The sequence below is a fragment of the Mauremys reevesii genome, linkage group 7 (assembly GCF_016161935.1).
Source record: "Mauremys reevesii isolate NIE-2019 linkage group 7, ASM1616193v1, whole genome shotgun sequence".
NCBI classification, from domain to species: Eukaryota; Metazoa; Chordata; order Testudines; family Geoemydidae; genus Mauremys; species Mauremys reevesii.
Window position 1 is genome coordinate 88187413 of NC_052629.1, and position 23323 is coordinate 88210735.

General features: G+C 39.9%; 1 protein-coding gene across 5 annotated transcripts in view; it reads right to left on the bottom strand.

The window, feature by feature from the left end:
• The window catches only part of VGLL4 (vestigial like family member 4), a 159591-nt gene that overhangs the window by 29489 nt on the left and 106779 nt on the right, over positions 1-23323 (bottom strand). For 4 of the 5 annotated variants that reach the window (XM_039482101.1, XM_039482099.1, XM_039482100.1 and 1 more), the window contains one exon: positions 15469-15655. In XM_039482101.1, the coding sequence (XP_039338035.1) occupies positions 15469-15655 (187 nt within the window). Of the gene's footprint in view, positions 1-7540; positions 7612-15468; positions 15656-23323 lie in introns of those variants that run through there. The other variant, XM_039482102.1, reaches the window with a different exon arrangement.

Consider the following 23323-nt stretch of genomic DNA (forward strand, 5'->3'; position numbering starts at 1 on the left):
AAGAGAGGCCCAGTGAAGGGGACAGCTTTGCTTACACTGACTTCCAGCATGCAGTTTCTTAAGGAATGGATGCCAAAACGTTACTATATCTCCAACTGGAGAAATCACAAATATCCCAGAATCCCTTTGGCAGAAAAAGTTTTTACTTGAAATGGTTGTACTATAAAAGTATATGGCACATAAAGAAAGAACAAGTTTCCACTTACACAGCTTTTTAATTTACTTTCCAAGATGTTCTTCCTTATACACGCACTATGCATTCTATGGCTAAAAGTAAACCAATGTCTATACCTTGACACAAGACTCAAACATTATATTAATGTTTTGACAGGAAGTTTCAACATCTTTCTTTGATAGTCAAATTGCTAACATACAGGGGGTTCCATTAAAGAGCCAGAATTTACTACCAGTTACAACAGTCACATGACATTACCACTGTTAGAAAAGAGAAACTAGTGTAACTCTGTAATGCTGCACAAATGTTGACATTTCAATGGTTACTGCTGCACACACAGTCTTTTGAGGGTTGAAAGAACCCAACTGCTTCTGTTATACATTATTTAAGGAATTCTGATCAACTGGTAGAAAATATCTTTCCACAGTGTTATTAATGCAGCTTGTATTCCCCCACCCTCTGCAAAATATACCTATTTACATACTTCACCTAAAACAGCCAGGTGAGGAAAGGAGCACCTCGGTGCCATTTCACTAATGAGTAAAACTGGGGGGGGGGGAGAGGGGGAAGTGTAACATTACCCTCGCTAATTAAGAGCCTTTAATTAAAAGAAAAATTAGATACATTGCACTTTAAATGCCAACGTAATTATCAGAAGTACCACTACAATCAGCTAATCTAAGCAAACATTCTTTGTGCCTGAATATAAAAATACAGCCAGGTCTACTTTGAATGGCTAGTGCCCATACACATCCCTGTTTTCCCTATCATGCTGCAAAGATTTTTTCCCCCTTAATTCTAAATATCTTTATTCTTCCCTGTCATTTCATTTCACAGCTTAGTAGTCAACCCTAAAAAGCAGGCAATTTACAGCAGTCTAGGAATTTGTGTTTTTTTGAAAGGATCACTACCCCCACAGAATCTGAACATCAGATTAGGATTTTCAGAGAAGGGTATAGATTGTCTCATTTTATTTTGTTAGCGAACAATGTAATTTTTGATGTATATTCTTCCCTTGGGGAAAATCTGCAAATCCTGTTCTGTACTGCCCAATGCATCCAACCCGAAACTAACTAACTACGGATCTTCCACAACCGTTTTCTTGTAGTACCACTGTGGCAGTTGTGCCTCTTGCCACATTTTCGGAGAGTGAGTTTATACTGGTGTACTCTTCCAGAAGTGCAGTTTGTGGTTCAAATGGATACTAAGATGGACTTTAATTGTAGCCAGCAAATTTTCCATTTCTTCTCCAATTCAAAACCGTTTATAAAGAAAGAGGCAGGTGGGTCATTTTCATTTGTAGCATCAGGCAGGAAACACCACTCAGTAAAAGGCACCTAGGATTTTTAGGGGCTTGCCAGAAGCTTGTCCAGCAGTCAATAATTAAAAGTTACTTTTCCAGACTAGAACTTTGATTATCTTAGACTGCCAATCAGATTTTTCCTATCTTGAATGTCAAATTCACTTTGGAGATTTGACCATTACATTAGTGAACTGAGCCAAAAACAAAATATGGAATACAAAAAAGATGAGGCTAGAGGTAAGGATTAATGGAAGTTTGTGGAAGATGGATGTGTCCTTTTTACTGAATCAGAATTTTATGATTTCTACCCTCTATTACTTGTACTTTACACAGTTTTCCTGTGTTGTTGCCACTGGATGTCATTTTAGTGAACAGTGCATCTCTATGTAAATATGGAGTGTGAAAATACTGAGACGTGCATGTGTTTTCTGTCATGTATTTTCATATTACTTAGACATGCTCTAATGCAGTGGCTATTTCAGTTTATTTTTATCTATTCATTGAAACAAACAGCTCATTAGCTGTTTGGAATTATGATGTCCGATTGGATACTTAGATGTAAACCTCCTCTCCCTTGGGAATAATTTCACAGCAAAAATAGGAGAGATTACCATGAGTTGTAAAAAACAGTAAAGAGATTGTCAAATGGTAGCAATCTGTGCCATAAGAAAACACTTTCAGGAGGAATGAGGAGCTACCTATTCATGGTGAGTTACTATTCATAAAGAAACTATGTAAGAAATGCAGAATGCACAGAAGCTGAAATACAAATCTAAGATACAATAAATCAATAGAGACAATTCTGGATCTGAACTCCAGTTTCTCCATAAGAAATATTGTTTCTTTTGGGCCTGATCCTCTTCAGTAAGTGCTGGTAGACTGACAAAGGTTTTAAATGAATGCTTTGCTACATGTACTAACATTCCCATGTACAATAAGTAAAGCACAATGTCTCACTAGTTGATTAAATTATTTTGCTTTCTGTTGATTCTTGTAGAGCATGGTTAGAGATTCTCTAGGACATACACATATCCACACACCATAACATTACAGTATTACGCCAAAATTAATTTATTTGGAAGGAGCTTCAGAAATGATGAGTGCGACCAGGTTTGCTGAAGTAACTGCAATTAAAAAGTCTATCTTGACAGAGAGTCTATCTGGAAAGGAAGCTCCCAGTCTACTCATTCAAAAGGTAATGGAAGAGTTTGCAAGAGGATTTAGTTTTAGGCCTTGGATAGAATTTGATGTTGTAGGGGTGTACTGCCCGCTTTCCACTATAAAAAGGGGACCAAAAAGCAGCTCTGGTTTGAATCTTGATCACTTCCTTAACCATGAATGGTACTATCGCATGGCATTTCAGTATCATCACATCAGTGAGGAAAAGTGTCTGAATACAGTAGGTCATTGTGACAGTTGCAGATGGCTTCCTGAAATGTAGCACCTCTCCAGGAGAGTACCCATACCCATAAGCCTGTTACTTAGACTGCATCCAGATGGAAGTCAACAGTTGGCCATGACTTTCATCTCTCTGAGCCAGGAGAATTAATATTAAGCCTTGAAGAATGTGTGCCAATCTCTGGCCAACCACAATGAAGAGAAACACTTCCTGGTCATCTATCCTGAGACATTACACAAGTGGTTTCCTTATCCTAATTTGCTATGAAATGGTCTGTAATTGAGGGCCCATTTCTGGAAAAAAGCTAAAATTTGGTCTGGTTCTGCGTCCTCTCCACTGCTTTAAGCTATTGTTCGAAGGATGGCAGGACCTGCAGTTTGTCCCGAGTGTGTGCAGTAAACTAGAAAAATGCACAAAGCAAGATTTTCTGCAAGGTGGAAAGTCCAAAAAACAGAGGGCAGAACATTTCAAAAGCATCAGAGGTAAATAAAACAAACATCTGAAGAGAAAGGAAGCTATATACTCTGCCTTTACAAGAGACACATCAGCTGCATTCATGTTTGAATACTACAGAAGAGCTATTTTTAAAAGGTAGTTAAAATTACATATATTCAAACAGAATTCTTCTGTTCAAAATCAATATAAGTACTGGAGGCTGTAAGCATAGACATGAAGTTACTGGAGCGGACCGAGAGCCAAGAGAACTTGGTTCCATTTTGGGCTCAGAGACAAACAATACGACAATCACCATAATATCCAGCTGCCATAGACTTCTGAACAGATGCTGTTGGAGGCACTCAACAATTAGTGCCCTGCCTGAGACAACACAAGCTTAGAGGCAGTGCACTAGTTGCCAGGATGGTTGTGCTCAAGTGATGGCTTCCTGAGCACATGCCAGACTAGTACATGTATGAGGGTGCTCAACTGAATGTCCTCTCAATGGGCAAGTCACTTACTCGCTCTGTGCCTCAGTTTCTCCATGTATAAAATTATACCAGCCTCCTAGGTATGTAGTGAGGTTTAATTCATTAATGTTTATAACGTGCTTTGGATGGCTTGGCAAGAATGACCTATAGAAGGGCAAAGTATTCTAAAGAAGGATGGGGATGAAGTTTTGCCTGAAATGTCTAGTTATCACATGAATCGTAGGGCTGGAAGGGACCTCGAGAGTTCATCTACTCCAGTCCCCTACACTCATGGCAGGACTAAGTATTATTTAGACCATCCCTGACAGGTGTGTGTCTAACTCTACAAGGGAAGAAAATCCGAATGTTCTAGTAGCACGCAGGAAGAGTAACGAGAGGCAGAACAGCAGTTAGAAGCTCTAAGGGGTACTGGAGAGTTCCCCAGGAACAGCTGTAAAATGATTCATCTGTACACAAATGCAATGCCTCACAAATACCTTCGGCAGGTATTTCCTCTTGCATTCTACCAGTCATGTGCTGGATTATGGGCAGTCTTTCATAATTCAGCCATGTTAAAATCCTTTTGAAGTCTTACTCTTGGCTTATGCAACAGACGTTTTACCCCAAATCACTGGAAATTACTGTAAAACAACTTATGATCACACAGAGAAAACTGTTGGCCAATCCAAGGAAGCAAGTTTACATATAAAATACACACAGCAGTGCTGTGTCTGATTGCAGTAAAATTAGCTGCATGAGTTTGAGCTCCACATTGCCAAGACAGGAGGTATGTTAATCTGTTCTAGAGGTGCTGGGAACTCTGGTGTGGTAAGCTGCTGTTGATGAAGCCGGAGAGTGGAATTCTGTACAATGCTGTTAATGGACATCAAAAACAGTGATTATTTCTCTCATTAATATTTTCCTAGGCTATGTCTATACTAGCACCTTTGTCAGTAAAATGTATGTCACGTCAGGGGTGTGAAAAAAACCAACCCTGTACCAATATAAAAGTCTGACTGTCAGAAGCACAAGTGTGGACAGAGCTATTTCGGTGGGGGAGACTCTCCTGCTGACACAGCTACCTCCACTCGTGGAGGAGGTTTAATTGTGTTGATGGGAGAGCTCTCTCCCGTCGGCATAGAGCAGCTACACAAGCGCGCTTGCATCGGTACAGCTGCGCTGCTGTAAGCTCGCTAGTGTAGACACAGCCTTAGTTACGCTAGTTTGATCTAAAATTTCTCTAACATGGCCATTGTTAACCCTCACACAACCACTTATAAAAATGTCATGCACCGAGATAGTGAGCTTGCACTACTCTGTTTATGGGCCCACTCCCTTAGCAGACAGAATGCCTTTTCCAGTCTATGGGAGCTTATTCGGTTCTTAAGCAGGTAAAACACTGCAGGACTAAGCCCTTTTTTGTCCCAATCTTTGTGGAAACATATATTATGGAAGGTCAAAAGGTAACAACAAACAGGACTTGGCAAATTTATTAAACAAGAACTTGATCATGAATAGGAAAGCAGGTGTATGAAAACCATGGCCACTAACTGCCTTTGAAGTACTAAATCTGGTAAAACTGTGCAAAATTTATTGGCGGTAGATTATAGCGATTCTTATCTCCACCTAAAACTGACAGTTCTTACAACACAGAAAAATAGCTCTGAACTATCCAGTTCTTAGCAGGTACAATCTCTATTCACCAGATGTGCGAGTCGCAGTAGTTGGTGTGAACAAGAGACAGCTCAGAAAGTATGCATGCCTTATGGACAGAGATTTAAAAGATAGCCCTAAAAGAACAGGCTATATATATATATATATATACTAAAATGTATTTTTAAAAGCAACTGGTTCTGTAGCCTATGAGCTCTCTCTGGCCATCTCATAAAATAAAGAATAAGCTTTTCCTAAAATGTGATAAAATCTGTTCAATATTAAGACCACACATTTATTCCAAAACTAGAAACTGAAGGACTGTATGTATCACACTGATATAGAACCAAACATGAGAGTAAAAGATTCTTTTTTACCTCATATACTAGGCTAATTGTTATATGTGACTTACAATGAAAACTGAATTACTGAAGGACTATGGAAACATTCAGTAACACAAAAAGGCTTTGTCTGGATTTTGTAAGACTCTCCACAGCAACGATGTAAGTAAACATTGAAAAAGAAAAAGCAAATTGGTCACCATACTCATACCTGCAGTAGCCACATTGGCAGAGTATTCTGTGTTTAGTGCTCACATGGTGTAGTAGAAAAGGATGTCTCAACCCCACAACAAATGTCTTAATAGAGAAACCTCTGAGTTTCATAAACTTCTTGGTCAGAATAACCAGCAAAGAAGGAAGGGCCCCCCGCCGCCGAATTACCGCCGAAGACCGGGCTGCGCTTCGGCGGCGGCGGCCCCCGCTTCCCCCCCCGCCCCCGGCTCCCTCCTCACCCGGAGCCTCAGCGCCTCGCCGGAACAGCCGCAGCGTGTGGCCGTCCCGCTCAGAGCCGCGTGGTGAGGGGGCGGGGCTGGGAGCTCCACGCCGAGCAGAGGGAGCCGACCTCAGCCCGGAGCTCCCAGCCCCGCCCCCTGACGACGCGGCTCGGGGCGGGGCGGGGCTCAGAAGCCCCGGCGGAGACTCGGCGCTTGATGCGCTGAGGCTCCAGGAGAGGGGCGGAGGCGGGAGCCCCCGCTGTTCTCTTGGGGGCCCCTGCGGAGCCCGGGGCAAATTGCCCCCTTTGCCCCCCCCTCTGGGCGGCCCTGGACAGTTTAGGAAAAGTTTTTAATCAAGATACACAGAGTTAATCACACATATCCCATTATTTATCACAGGTATTCTGCACTCAACTCCCAAACCAATGCAAGCAAACACAGTTACTCAATAGCTGATGAAATGGGCAAGCATAATCCAATTCCTGAACATTATTCCTGAATAATAAGCAAATTTGGTATGCAAGAATGCAAGTTTCCTATGCATATAATAGTGTCTGCTGCATTTAGAAACTATAATTTACATGAGGGAATGAGAGGACTCTAAGTTGCAGAATTCACTTACAGCACAGTAGGAAATATACAGGACGGTTCAATTTCTATCAAGTATTATGGGAGCTGGTATCTCTCTAAACTATTCTGCACTGAGGCAACTAGAAAGAACAAGATTCAAGCAAAATTTCCACTGAGAAAAGTGATCAAATAATTGAAGTCAGAACCTTTAGATTTCAATTGTTGCAAAGTCCTTTTATTTCTTTTGTAATTTTCTTTAAGGATAAATATACTAAACTAAAAACATACCCACTCCCTTTGGAGGAAATGTTGGCAAAATAATGGCTCAAAAGCACAGTGTACTCCTAAATCAGCAACCTCTTTAAGACTACTGTCTGCAGACTGTCACATGATAATCCTGAATGGCACTAACATGTCAGGCTTAACCTGAAACTGTTACTTCCAATTAATTAACGAAACAATGGCCTCTGTATACATTAACCCTTATAACACCAGCTGCACTGGTAATCGACAACTGAATGCTGGAGTTACTGCCCTGGCCTCTCTGTAAAGCAAACTACAGTGTTAGCAATATGGGTCTGATGTGCAGTTGGGAAGGAAGTCACTTCTGGCCCTCCTGAGCAACTAATCGACTCTCTACCTCTGCAGAGCACTTGCTGCCTCACGGCTTAAATTAAGTACAGCTGAAAATATGGGGTTGCCATCTGGTTTGAAAAAGCAAGGATCAGGGAATAAAATGAAAGGGTTTTTTGGTACTAACCTCACTTTAATCATTGCCAAAGAGCATGAAGACAGCCCAGCGTCCTCCCACAAGAAAGCCTTGGGCCTCACAAACTTGGCAGCAGTCTCCTGCACAAAAAAACTGGGCAGGCAGAAGCCTTGTCAGAATAAGAGTCCTCCCAGGAAAGCTGTGGTGCAAGGTACATAGGTCTGCCCACATGTTGAAAATAAAACATTCCCTACACAGTTCTTGGGAAAGTTTAACACATTACTGGAGGATTCATTTACAATTAAGTTCTTGCATAATTATTAAATGCATCAACACAAATGTGCTTCATAGACAAAAGACAGGTATGTTTTTGTTATTAGGAGGAATTAGGTTTGTTTAAACTTATTTATACATTTTTTTTTTAAAAAGGAATACAAAGGGTAGGAAGTTCGTTAGTGAAGTTCACTGCAGGAACCCTCCTGGCTTCTGAAGAAACAAAACAGCAGACTTCGAGGCATTATTATTCAGGAAACTGGCTCTCGGGTTTCTAAAGGGTGGCCAGATAAGATATGCAAAAAAATCTCAGCTTTCCTCCCAAAGTTAATGTTCTTTGGAAACGTCAAAAATAAGACTAGTAGTGCTAGAAGTAATAGATTAAATTGCCCTCTGTGCATGTTGATTTTCTCTCAATTTCTGAGTATCCAGTTTCAGATTAGGTACTAAAGAGGGCGGGGGGACATTCATTGCTGGAAATGCTTGAAAGTGGTTATCAGAATTGTAAAGATGGATCATGGACTCTTAGCAACAGCCAAAGCAACACTTTTCTTTCACCTTTCAGCACTAATAAATAATACTATTTGTTGGAAGTCAGCACTTAGTAATTTGGAAGGAATGAGTTAAAGCCAGTTAATATATTTTTGTAGCAGATTACAGTATGAGAGGAAAATGAAAGGAGATTGTCCAGTCCAGCATTTTTAGTCTGGGGAGAAAAATTTACTTATTCAACAAGAAGTTAATGTAAGTTTTTATTCCAAATCCTACCCTTAAAGAGTCACTGTCTATAGCAACCGTGTCCATAACATTCTAATTCTCAAGAGTGCAACCTTCTAGTAAATGGTACATCTGTCAAACAGCAGGAAACATCTGGGAAAACGGTTAAATGAAAATAAGAGAAACAAATATGCAAAACCTTTGTGTTTTCATATGCTTATAATATACATCTAGAGTATGTTTTTGAATGTGTACTGGTTCTTTCCTTGCCTCTTGGTTAGCTATCAGGCTCTGGTATATATTGGTGGCTCTAAAATTCATCACAATGTAGATATGGGATAACTTCTCCAATGCTAGGAGCCAGAAGACCTTGAGTTCTATTCCCAACCTTACCACAGACTTCCCTGGGACCATAAGCAAGTCAATTATTTTTTGTATTTGTGTCTGCTCATCTGTACCAAGGGAATACTACTTCCCTACTTCACCAGGCGGTTGTGGGACAAAGCACTAATGTCTGGACAATGTTTTGTGCTCTTCCCATGGGAGGCACTCCAGGGGAGGAAAGTACCACCAAATAAAAAGCAACCTATGGAGTTGGGTAACAAACCCATTCTGCTTACAAGTGAACAGACTCAAACTGACTAATCATTGCCTATAATATCAGGGAGTAAAGGTTTGTGGTACACAGACAAGGTTTGAAAGGATCGAGTCTCTGGCTCAATCAGGATTTTGAATCATGACATAAGGTGGACCAAATTGTGGTCCCGATTCAGGAAAGCATCCTGCTCAGGAAGCACTTAAGCCTATGCTTGAGTGATTTCCTAAATACAGGTGGACTAAGCATGTTCTTAAATGCTTTCCTGGGCTTCTGTGAGGTTCCAATAGTGACTTGATTACTGATCAAACACACTAGACCACATGCTGGGCCTTTTGCTACTAAGAGTCACAATACCACAGTTAAGGTGGACTTGTTATTTATTCATTAAATGTTAATCTGCATTTCTTGGCAGCAGTTTGGGATGAAGAGTTTTGGGAAGAGATTGAAAGGGCATTAGAAGTCATGAAAAATAAAGCTGGTTTATGGGTTTTACATGCATTCGGCAGAAGTGAAGTGAGGGGAAGCAGGTTAGGTTTCAAATTGCCCTGTTCCTCACATGTAGTCTTTTCAACAAAATGGTACCTCTTTAAAAGGTTGAACCAGTTCTAATCAGTAAGACCTGTGCTGGAAAAGTTCCATTGAGAGCCCGGACAATTTTAGATCTGAGAGGATCCCTTTGAAAATGCTGAATTGGGTTCTAAGACACTTCAAAAAGCAGCCTCACAGTCGGAAGGAAATTCTGGTGACTCTGGATTGCTTTTTTTACATTCTGGTTAATCACCCTAAAATAACAATCTAAAAATATTTTTAAACACCAAACAAAACCCCAGAGTTCAAGGTTAGGGCTCCCCATGCCTCCCTCTTCCCATTTTAATGCTTTTTAGCTCTTTCCCAAAGGCCCCTTGGAGCTATAATGTCATCTGCATCAAAAAGACAATGGACATGCTTCTCTGTGGAGCCCCTCAATGCTTCTTTTCTGCAGGGAATAGGAATAGCTAGAGAGCAAGGTGAGGCACTTCCTTCTTTCAGGTGATCCAGCACTGCCCTGCCCTGTAGAATTCAGGATCTCTCTTGAATTCCTTGTTTTGAGCTACTGCCAGGTAACCTGACTGGGCAAATCAGGACATCTTCAATCCAGTTTGCTTTGAGAACAGTTGAAAAGGGAGGCAAATATGGAAACCACTGTAATTTCCCACTGAGGGCTCTACAAAGTAGAGAAAATGCATAGGATTACCATAGTAAGAAACCTACAGTGTCCAATGGGATCTTGCAAACTGCAGTGCAGGAATCCAAGATAGCTGTATGAAGAATGTATGACACAATCCTTCAATTCTTCTCCTGCACTCTGAAGTTTCTTGCTTTGGTCTCAAACTTAACATTTTAGAAGGTATTTTTATGTGCAGAATATTAGTGGGAAGACCTGAGCTTGGTCTCATTATGATAAGCCAATTCTTATGTAAGAGATTAATCTTCAAAATTGTGCTAAACTGCTGCAATTTGCTGCAACAGAACTATGACATTTTCATATGCAAGTTCATTTTCACAACAATCCTAATGCTGCACATCTGAACGAATTGTGACTAAGAGGGGCAAACCATTTAATATTTATACGTATTTATCATGGTCAAGTCCCAAAATAAAAATATTAAATTTTAAACTGGAGTAATCTACAGGCAGAGAGAAAATAACAGTCTCTCTCCAATATATTTTAAAATGATAAGACTCATGTACAACTTTACCAATAAAACAAAATCTAGATGACACTTCCAAAGACACCAATATCATCAATTATCACTTTCATTTTACAACAAAATATACTGATTTGTCCCTATTGTTTGGCAAGATGGAAAACACTTTTACTGTCACTACACTGCAATGATTTTACCCACTGTAGAAAAGAGCTATGCACATGAGAGTTCCTAGTAAAAGGCAGAGAAGTAAAAAACTGACCAGTGTCACTTTTTTCAGCCTCCTTGCTCTTGGTGCCCTGGGCATTTGCTCATTTGATTTGTTAGCTGGCAAAAAAAAAAAAAGAAAAAGAAAGAAAAAAAAACGAAAAAAACCCCACCACAACAAAAAAAAGCCATGAAAAGAAATTGCTATCAGACTTCCCAGCTCTCTGCAAGGACTCTTAAGGCAGAAATGATGCCTGCTGGGAAAAGGCTGATGTCAGCTCTTAAGAGCTCCCTGCAAGGATAAGGAGGCCTTTGTTTTCAGCTGAACTGTGAAAATGAGAAAATGCCTCCAGCCTGACAAACAAGAAACCCACACAACACAGGTCAGGCCTGAGACCTTTACTTAAAGGTACATCACCTCATTAGTGTTATACTTGCATCACAACAGCCAGATACATTTAAAATTAAGCAGGAGGAACCATAACAATAAACCAATTTCCCCTTAAAATACAATATAAAGAAGGTTATATTTCCCCTGCTACTCCATGGAAAGGTATGGCACTTCCAGATCCTACATAAATCAATTTCCTAATTACTCTCTATCAAATCACAGGGATTTAGTATAAGAAAACAGTGGCACTTTCCACTTTTAGGTTTAAAATGATGCGGCTCTTTAAATTTTATTAGAAAATGAAGCACCTTTGATTCCAGCAAGGATTGTAATACCCATAATATGTTAGAGAATGCTTTTAGGAGTAACATAATAGAGAGAGGTTTAAAGAGTAGAAAGTGTAAAAAATAAACAAAAAGATTCCAAGCTTGTCATATTTCATAGAAAAAGCTGCACGATACTGGTGGAAGGGAATCATTTTTTCCCTTTCACTCCTACTAGTTAATTTTAGCCAAACAAGCATAACAAAAAGTTTGGAGCTGTCTCATACGGAGAAGTGAATAGGTATGATTTCTTCCAGATCATAAAGCAAGTGGCAGATAATGGTCCTAATACATCCCAATACATTGCGAAGCTGAAAAGAAGGACAGACATTTCATTCTGGAATATCATGTACTGAATTTTAAATACTCAGCTGGAAGGTCCCAGCCATGTTTCACTTCCCATGCAGCAGAAAATCAGTTCCTCTGAAAACTACGACCTCTGTTAAATTAAATCTTTGTTGGGGGGAAAGGGATTCCATTACAAATTTTACAGAACACAGTAGAGTTGCCAGGCCACTTTGACTCATTCCCACTATCCCAGATGCTGAAATAAATATACCTGTACATACCATTCAATACTCAAAAACCTATCTACAGGTATTATTTAGTGCAAATGGGGAGTTACACCTGAGTAGGGAGAACATATCTCCAGAGTCCAGACCCATTCCAAAACAAATTGCTGCCATCCTTGAGTTTCTGTCAAACTACTTCTGCAGTCCCTGAGCATTCAGATGGATACATTCCATCTGATGTCCAGTGTTGGGGGATGCACCAGCACACCTACTTAGGGCTAAACTCAAATTACTAACAGAAGTTCTACCGTTCATAACATATATAGTACTGCTGCAGGTCTAATCTGGTTCAGTCACATTCACTGCCACGGTATGCTCCCATGGCAAGGATGAATATATGCCTACTTCATGATTTCAGCAAACAAGTGACACAGACACACACAAGATTGGACAAGGGTTACAAAAATGGACTGCCCATCTAAAGTACTTTAGAAATACACTGTGGTTGAAATGTCTGCAGTTGATGCAGGGGGGTGTAATCTGCACCCCGCTGAATCATCTGTGGCAGCTGTGCCCAATGGGATTCTTCCTTGTGGTGGGTGGCCGTGTGTGTATCAGCCATCCTCATGGGGTTCTGCCATACGAGGGTGGCTTTATATTTACAGCATGCGCTCTACATACAGGATACCTTGGGGATGTGTTGAATTAATGAACCAGGTGCCCTGGCCAGGCCTTCTCCCAGGACAGAGCTGCATACACTAAGACTAGCCATTTCAAGGAGCCTGCAGCCCAGGTTCCACTGGCAAAAGCCTGAGAGTACATCAGACCAATTGTCTGTGGTTTAAATAGGGGTTTAACACCAACTAGGCTCAGTGGAACAGTCTTCTATTTTGTGGCACAGAAAATATATATCACTTTCCCTAATTCCAAAACCTACATCTTTTTCTTTTAAATTAGTTCCAATAGGCCTGAGCAAAACTGAAATTTTATAATCCTCTTCTCTATCTTCTTGTCTATGTTTAATACAATTAATCTTGCCATCTAGTCTTCAAAAGGACAGAGTTTCCATACAACATGATATTGGCAGCAACAGCAGCTGAACATGAATTATTTGTTTTTCTAAATGAAATGCTGCCAAATTATCTTTTCCAGACCCTCCAAGCCAGTAAACTATTACTGCCAATAATGCTCAGTACAACACTTCTTTTCCCAATATACTATGATGTCTTTAGTGATAAAGTAACAAAAACAAGCTTTTACTGCAGATGCTTAATTTTTTTTTAAATCAAAACTTTGTCTAAGCCTTTTACAAAGTATTATATAATGCATTTATATTGCTAACTCAAGATCAAACATAACCAGAGACAAAGAAAGAGGGAAAATCTGGAAATCATTAGCAAAATGTAACTTTTTTGTTCATAGTGCAAAATTCAGGGATGTTTGTTAATTTTTTTTTTATTAGAGACATCTGAAATGTCTAAGTTTTGTGACATTTGGTTCAAAGAATTGAATATTATCTGCTAGAAATCTTTTAGATTGAAAGAGGGTACAACGTGTGCTCTGATAGATTTTTTTCCTCTCTGAACTAGAGGGTCTTGTTAAAATATATTATTTGATTCATTCCATGGGACCACAGGGCAGACCTTATTATTATAGTACCTTATTATTGTAGGGGGAGATATATCTTTCCTACACTAAGCCACTGAAAGAATCAGGCTGCTGGACAGAAGTGCTATGCAGAAAAACAAGACTAAGTACAGTCGCCTTTAAGATCCATCTAAGCCATGGGACTGCATGAAGGAACTAACTTTACCTTCTGGTTTCCAGCGCTTTCGCTTTGAAGCCAATTTAGGCTGCACGTGAATGTGTCAGTTCAAACTCCACCTTTTTTTATGGCCTGCACTGTATACAGTGGCACAATATACATAACTGCTAGTTATGTTTTATTATATTTCCACCATGTCAGTTTTGAAAATTACACATTTTCCATTAAATAACATCATAAGTCAGGTTTCAGCGTGGTAGCCATGTTAGTCTGTATCAGCTAAAAGAACGAGGAGGAGTACTTGTGGCACTTTAGAGACTAACAAATTTATTTGAGTATAAGTGGGTTTTAGCCCACAAAAACTTATGCTCAAATAAATTTGTTAGTCTCTAAGGTGCCACAAGTACTCCTCGTTCTTTTATCATAATTCAAAAATGTCTTAAAAATTCTCCATATATGTTTTGTATTGCCACAGAAACAAAGTACTTGTTTTTTTCCAAGGCTAGCATTCTCATTTGTAAGGAAGGGCTGTAAATAGTTAAGTTAAAAAAAAAAAAAGAGAGAGAGAGCAAGAGCAAAAGCCATGCTGCAAATGAGATGTCTTTCTCCGCTTGTGTGCATTCACTGTTTTGCATTACTTCGGTGCTGGATTCCTGATTTGTAACAAATTCCAAGACTGCAGACTGCAGGCCCAGCCTCTGACTAACACTATGGTGATTTATTTGAGGATAAATACCTCTGTCCCAGTCTTGTGACTGAACACAACAGTCCAAAGCAGAGTGGAATGTGAGGAATGCAGAGGGCCATTTCAGCTGAGGCAGCAGGGAACAGTATGCAGTTATCAAGCTACCTCTGACTGCTGAAGTACTCTGATCACTTCCTCCAGTCAAGAATGAAAGGAATTCTCATGCCAACCAGAACAGCATTCCCAAGAACAACAAGAACACAGCAGGAATGGCACCCATTCTCCATATATTACCTGTATGGAAAGTTTCACCTCCTAATGAAATGCACTCTCAGGGTCTGAATATGATCACATAAATAACTTCTAACAACAACTGCAGCCTGTCCAGTTGTCAGGGTGGAATCTACTGAGCAGCTGGGCTCAGATTCTCCTGGCCTTAGAAAAATGTGAAGCACTTTTACCTTTTTTTCTCTCCAGGGTACAAAGATTAAGGATATGGGATATGAAGGGAACAGGTTAAAAAGAATGGGGTATTATTAAAAAGAGCTATATCTTGATATAAATATTATGATGTACACAGTCAACATAATTCCTACTACCTGAGGCTATAAAACAGTTTTAAAGTGCCACATAATCCTCTTGATGATCATACAGACCTTCTTCCCTTGATGTAAAGAACAAAGGAAGAGTCTGGCCCTAAATTAAAGGTATACTATAATTTTCAACATGCAAAATATTTAAAAAACGTAATTAAAGGGACAGCAGCGGCATTCGCTTCTATTTGGCTAGGAAATAAAGGCATTGAAAGAGAGAAACTTACAGGTGCGGGTTGAACATTCGACTCATTTTAGAGACATGTTCATTTTCACAGTCTAGCTCATCATCCCCTTGGTCCATGCTGAACTTTCTTTTGGGGCTGATGGGAGGAGGGCCTGTTCGGTGGTTGGTTAGAGCAGAGGATACTGGAAGAGACTGCATTCTGGGCTCACCTCTTAGAGCTGCTTCACCTACAGGAAGAACACAAGGTAAAATGAACACAGGGAAAAAAGCATCCCCTTTTAAAACAACTCTTAAGGAGAAGTTTTTGACACAGTAATGGGGCACATGCCACACAGCATGTTCAGGACACCGAAAGAGTGGTTAGACGCCAAGTATTAGGCATCACTCAGAAGACATGTCTTTCAAGCAAGAAACTGTTTAGGATCCAGTTTAAAAATAAAAATGTTGGAATAAAGTAACAGTTGAAAAAATGCACTACAGAAAGGAGAATTTACTCACCTTGGGTGAGCCGAAAGGCTCAGCCATAGAATCATAGAATCATAGAATCCAAGATCAGAAGGGACCATTATGATCACCTAGTCTGACCTCCTGCAAGATGCAGGCCACATAAGCCGATCCACCCACTCCTGAACTAATTCTCTCCCTTGACTCTGCTGTTGAATGCTCCAAATCATGATTTAAAGACTTCAAGTAGCAGATAATCCACCAGCAAGCGACCCCTGCCCCATGCTTCGGAGGAAGGTGAAAAACTTCCAGGGCCACTGCCAATCTACCCTGGAGGAAAATTCCTTCCCGACCCCAAATATGGCGATCAGCTGAACCCTGAGCATGTCGGCAAGACTCTCCAGCCAGACCCTCTGGAAAAGGCTAACAATATCCCAACATTGTACTAATTACCAGTGTGGCACGTTATTGACCTATTGACTAAACCCGTTATCCTATCATACCATCCCCTCCATAAACTTATCCAGCTTAATCTTAAAGTCATGGAGGTCCTTCGCCCCCACTGTTTCCCTCGGTAGGCTGTTCCAGAATTGCACTCCTCTGATGGTTAGAAACCTTCGTCTAATTTCAAGCCTAAATTTCCTGACTGACAATTTATATCCGTTTGTCCTCGTGTCCACATTAGCACTGAGCTGAAATAATTCCTCTCCTTCCCTGGTATTTATCCCTCTGATATATTTAAAGAGTGCAATCATATCTCCTCTTATCCTTCTTTTGGTTAAGGAAAACAAACCGAGCTCCTCAAGTCTCCTTTCATACGACAGGCTTTCCATTCCTCGGATCATTCTAGTGGCCCTTCTTTGTACCCGTTCCAGTTTGAATTCATCCTTCTTAAACATGGGAGACCAAAACTGCAGTCTTAAAAAGTACTTTTATTCAGAAGCATTTCTTTTAATAGGATAGGCCAACTCAACACTGAACTTACATTACCTTACGATGCAAAGCATGACTGACTTTCTTTTGTGTGTGCTATGTAGGCTTTGTTCCTTCCCTATGCCAGCGTCTTTAAATTCTGGGACTACAGTTCACATTTGTGCCAAATACTCATGATATAAATTATTTATTGAATAAACTTTAAATTTAATATTATATAAAATGTTGCCTGAATCAAGCCTCTCAAATATATTAATCTAATTACTCTCGGTGAACATTAAGGGAAAAATTCTGCTCTTGCTGACACTGGTGTATTTTTGGCCCTTTAATGTCATTTTGGTGCAATGAACAAAAGAACATGCCTATATGGCACATGGCTCATAAAACTTCAATCCTAAACAAGTTAATTTTCAACTAGATTAACTAGCAGTAAACCCAGGGGATACACCTCATCACAGCATCTGAGATTTAGCAGGAAATCTCATTTGCAGTATACAAGCGTTGTATATACAAATTTAAGAAATGATACATTTATATAGCATATCCATTTGCTGTAATTAAGCATGCCTTACAAATTGGGCTGCAAACGTCTTCCCTTTACAATTAAATGCCAGTGTTCACCAATGTTTACAGCCTCCATTGATACATCCATCTCTACTGCAATAGGTCAGATTTAAACCTCATATGGACTTTTAGATTAAGAAAATCACTTTTGGGGGTTTTCGGGGGAATTAAGGGTAATCTGGACTATCAACTTTACCCACCCTGGTAATGCTTCTGAAACAAACACTTTTGTTAAAGTTTAAAATTGGTGTTTTTCCTTCAGTGTCTGAAGCATTTTAGTTTCCACATGGTCACAATTTTGGGAAATAAAATTAGGATAAACTCAAATCCATCTATAGCAATGCAGTACCTAAGAAAGAAATCTTTGTCTGCCACTACACATTTTGATATCACCACTGTTGAACAGATGATTTATAGAAAGTAGCCCTAATTCACATGGGTGACAAGTACTATTTTGTTGGAAAAAGAACGAATGAGAAGAAAACCTCCTGAAAGTTTACCAGTAAAAATAAACATTTTGCCAATTGAGTCAGTAAGATATAAACTAGCAAATATACTGTGACCTATATTACACCACAAGTCATGATTTCTATTAAAGACCCTGGCATTGAAGCTAGATGGGAATTTTCCATCTTGAAACTAATAGTAGAAAGTATGTTCTACAGCAGACATTCTGAAACTGGACATGCAGACCACGTGCTGTATTAAAACAGCCAGTTGTTAGTTGCAAATCCCCTACCCCAGCAGAAAAAGCCTTTACAGAAAGGAGGTTTTGCCATTAAGAACTTAACCTGATCAATAAATTCTATACTACATTTTTCAATCTTTAATGATACCAGTAAGGAGCTCCACATATATTATGGTCACATTCTGACACAAGCCTGTGGCTACATCAATAGCACTAAATCATATCATAATCAGCTACTCCCTACCTAGCTTATCTCCCTCATTTCTACCTTTGAAGTGTAAGTTGACACCCACTTCAAAAGATGAAATCTTGATCATTAGAAGAGTCTGATACTTCCCTTCCCCCCTCCACCATGTCCAAGGTCACTTTTGAAGTCTCAGAATGGATGTGAAAGGCAAAAATCTACCAGTACCGTCAATTCGCCAAACTAGAAACTGTTTTGGTTTTCAGGGAGTTTGACACAGCATCACAGCAGAGAGACACTAAGTAACATTTCCTAAATTGGCTGTATCTTTTGTTATTTTGCCAAATATCAGGATTCCCCCCTCCCCCCCCCCAAAATAGTGTCTGTGGTGGCAACAGCATTTGTTTGAATTACTAACTCGATTAATAAAACACATTCAATTAGAAAGTTCATGATAGCCAACTGCTATCATCTTCTGCATTTGGTGTAATAAAAGCCTTTCTAAAGGAATGTAGTAAAGCATAAAGGGTCTTCACTAGCTCTTAATAAAACCCACCAAGCTCTACAAAGACTCTGGTGGTCAATTTCTCTCAGCCTCTTAGATGTACTTAGCAAAAAATATTGGGATCATTATTCTAAGAGCAACTAAAGTCACCAGCTAGTTCTGAGTGTTCTAGTGATTTCATCCATGGCGTGACAATGCCACTTAGCAAAACTAAATCAGATGAATGTAACAACCACTACAACTTCATGAAGACATTGTTACTGAGGCCCTGGGTATCAGAAGGTGTTGAAGACTTTCTTACTGAATTGGATGGCCATCAGCATCTTTGCTGGAGGTGCTCAGTACTTCACAGGACTGGAACCCTATAGGGAGATAGGGCTGGCAGAAAGAAGCTAAACGAAAAGCAAAGAATCCTGTGGCACCTTATAGACTAACAGACGTTTTGCAGCATGAGCTTTCGTGGGTGAATACCCACTTCGTCGGATGCAAGTAGTGGAAATTTCCAGGGGCGCGCGCGCGCGTGTGTGTGTGTGTGTGTGTGCAAGCAAGAAGCAAGCAGTTCTCAACTGCCAGAACAGGGCCTCATCCTCCCTGATTGATCTAACCTCATTATCTCTAGCTTGCTTCTTGCTTGCATATTTTATATATATATATATATACACACACATATATATATATATATATACACACACATATATATATATATATATACACACACATATATATATATATATATACACACACATATATATATATATATATACACACACATATATATATATATATACACACACACACACACATATATATATACACACATATATATATATACACACACATATATATATATACACACACATATATATATATATATATATATATACACACACACACACACACCTGCCCCTGGAAATTTCCACTGCTTGCATCTGAAGAAGTGGGTATTCACCCACGAAAGCTCATGCTGCAAACCGTCTGTTAGTCTATAAGGTGCCACAGGATTCTTTGCTGCTTCTACAGAACCAGACTAACACGGCTACCCCTCTGATACTAAAAGAAAAGGCGGGGGTGGGGGGAGGGGATGGATGGGGGGGTGGGGGGAGGTCCATGATGAACACTAATGGTTTCACCATCAATCGCAGGGATAAACAGTTTTATAAACATAACCCCTCCTGCATGCATTATGCTGTATTTATCCCACACTGCAAACTCAGCCTCTCATGTGGCCTCCAAGACCCATTAGGCCTATAACTAGTTTACATTAAAAAAATTGAAATAAAAAAAGATTTGTTTTCAAGTTTTTCCTCTTTACAGCACTTTAATTTAAATCAGGGAGAGAGAAACCACAACTCAGTCTACCAAACAAAATGCTGTTTTACTGACTGGATTTGTCTGTCTCTGTCTGACCACACTCTATGGTAACCAGACTGACATCATCCTACTGGCAAGACAACACTCTGATAAAACTGTATTTCATAAAATTCCACAAGCCTATACCCAATCTTCAAAATCCATTACTGCACAGGCCTGCGTCTGGGCTGCAACTGAAGCACCGATAGCCAACGCGTGTTCATTATTCTTCTCATAATACTTCTCTTTGTTTCAACCAGCAGCTGGGTAAGGCACTGCATATCTGCCTCTTTCAAATAGTTCTGCTTATGACTATTCATCCCAGTGAACATTTTTTTGTTTTATTTTCTTTTTAATTAGAGCTGTTAGGCAACATGATAGTGTACAGACAAGCTAAACAGAGAGAATGACATGACGTACCATCCACTTGTAATTGCAGCAACATATAGCTCCGTTAACAGGACTCCATGCACTCAGCAAGAATGCTCCCTCCTTTACCAACTTACATGTTTAAATCTGAGGTTTCTTTAGTATAATAGACCTAACCTAAGCTATATGTTTAGAAAAGCAGCATTCTAGATCCATTCACACTGGTCAGCCCTACAATACCTTGCTACTGTCCTGTAAGTACTGGATCATTTATAAATGTTTGTGTTTTCTCCTCGAGTTCAGTCAGCACTGTCTCCCTGCTGAAATGTTACATACAATACAAGCTCCATAAAGGCATAAATCATGTTTTTACAAATACTGATTTGACAGCAAGATACCAGAGAAATCCCAAAATGCATCAGATAAAATCTTCTGAGAAATCCATGACTCACCAAGACTAGAGATAAAAAAATTAATACACACACACACACACACACACACACACACACATTTGTCGGCTTGCTTCCTTCCTCCCCACCCCAGAATCTCAGTGTAGGCTGCAGCATGCCTATTCAAACATGGCTACCATATCCTCTTCCCCCTCCCAATTTCCTCCTTCCAGCTGGCTGCTATTAAGTCCATAAAATCTGAGCATTAATTACACTCCAGAAATGAAAGTCTTCATCTTTCCAACCAAAGATTTACAAGATACACTTCTCGACACAAAACAGACTAAATTAAATTCTGAAACTGAGGAACATGCAGATGAGAGAGCAGTGAAATTTAACCACCACTTTCTGTATTCTCTACTCCATTCTCCTACTACCTCAAACATACAGGGAGAAATAAAGTGCAGGGAGGAGTGATCATAAATGGGAGTAAAATTACAATCCATGTGTTTATAGAACAAGAACTGGGTCATTCATAACTACTCAGTATGGAGTAGGGGACCTATAGCAAGGTGCTGAAATCTAAGAATTACAACTAAGTGAACAAACAATGCTAAACAAGGATATTGGATCACAAAATGTATCTTGTTCATCAATCTTGTCAAGTGATTATAAATAAAAATATTTCATAGCATGCTAAATACTGTAAAAAAGTGAAATCTTAGTAATATGAAATCTAGCAAGTATTAAATCTTCACTAAGATCTGAGATTTTGTGTGAGATTTCTAAGGTACACAGTTTAGCACAGTTTTACTTTAATGGTTATTTGACCAAAGGGAGCACATGCATCCATTTAGATTGTTCAATAGTAAATCTTGATTGAATGATAAAAAGTCTATAAATAAATATTCAAGCTATCAGAAGTTATGTTATTTATACAAGCACTGTATACTTTTAACAAAAAATGTGCAGATTGAAAAGAAGTTGATGGACTGGAGAATAAGTTTTTTTAAGACAATTTGAATACAAGTACATGCCTAATGAAACACTGAGAAAAAAAAAATCAGTGAATAGATACAGTCTAATTCTAACGTATACTACGAAGGTAGCCCCTGGAAATGGTTTTTAAATGATTTTATTGTGTAGCTGAGAGTGCCTCCACCTCCTCTCTTGTAATAGACCACTCTCCTCAAATAGGAATCAGTTCAGGGAAGTTCTAGGACCTGTATTATGCAGTAGGTTGATTAACTAGATTGATTAACTAGATCGATCACAGTGGTCCCGTCTGGCTTCATAGTCCATAAATCATTCACTTATTTGGCATTGGACCCGAACAGCTTCCTCACAAGATGACACCAGGCTAGCAAGAACCCAAGCTTCAACATATAAATTACAGCAGAAAAATATTGCTGGGAAACATTTGCCGACATCCAAACCATCCCTGAGAACTTCTGGCTAGCAGTGTAAAGAGAGGTCTGCCAGAAAACACGTGTCCAGAAGCTGAAACATGACCATTATGTTGCCTGTCGTATTCTGGCTCCTCCATCTGACAAGGAAAGGGTTTTCTGCAGGTCTGCCCTTGACGATGCTACACTTAGGGCCTGCCACAGGAGGAAGGGGAACATACCATAATTTAGTGCCCCATGAGCTGTTGCCCCTGCACACAGTCCCAGTCACCCCCTCATAGGCTATCCCTACCCTTCATGGGGATAGATTGTATGGAGGATGGGAGGTAGTGCAAGGGGCTGCATTGGGTCAGAATCTGGCTGCAATGATATTTTCCTCCTGCAGACGTCATCTAGGCAGCAGCCTGCATTTGACCCACATACTGTAAATCTGGTTCAGTAGCACTTGCTAAGACTGACTCCAGTGTAAGAGGCATTGAGTGTGCTATATTCTATAGAAAGCACTTCATTACTATAGCTTAAAGGGTGCATGGTTAAGCGCTCAAAGGCCAGGAAATGTCAACGTTAAGGTTGCTTGCATAAGTCAAGCTTGTACATACACCCTGGGCATATCCATCACTTTGAAGTGATTATGTGATCTCCTACTATTTCTCTATATATTTCACTACTATAGAAACAGGTATGTATAATTTTAGTGGTGTGCAGGAGCAGGGCTCCATCCTGTGTACCTTCGGTGATCAGCCAGAGAAGCGTTGGGGCAGGTGGGCGGGGGGAAATGAAGCTACAGAGCAGGTGGGCTGGAGCTGAACTGCATGCTTCCCCTCCGTGAAGCTCCTAAACATCATATGCTAATCTTTCAGGATGCCTATTTCTGTCAAATTTCACTTTTCATACCTCAGCAGTTTTGGCTGTAGGGCAGTTGTAGGCCCCTGTTCAGCAAGGCACTTCAGCAGATGTCTAATTTTAAGCATGTGACTAGACCAGTGAAGTCAAAGCTAGCCATGTAAAACAGGGTCTTTCTCCATTCTCTCACACTTAGTAACTCCTGCTTCCAAGGTGCTGA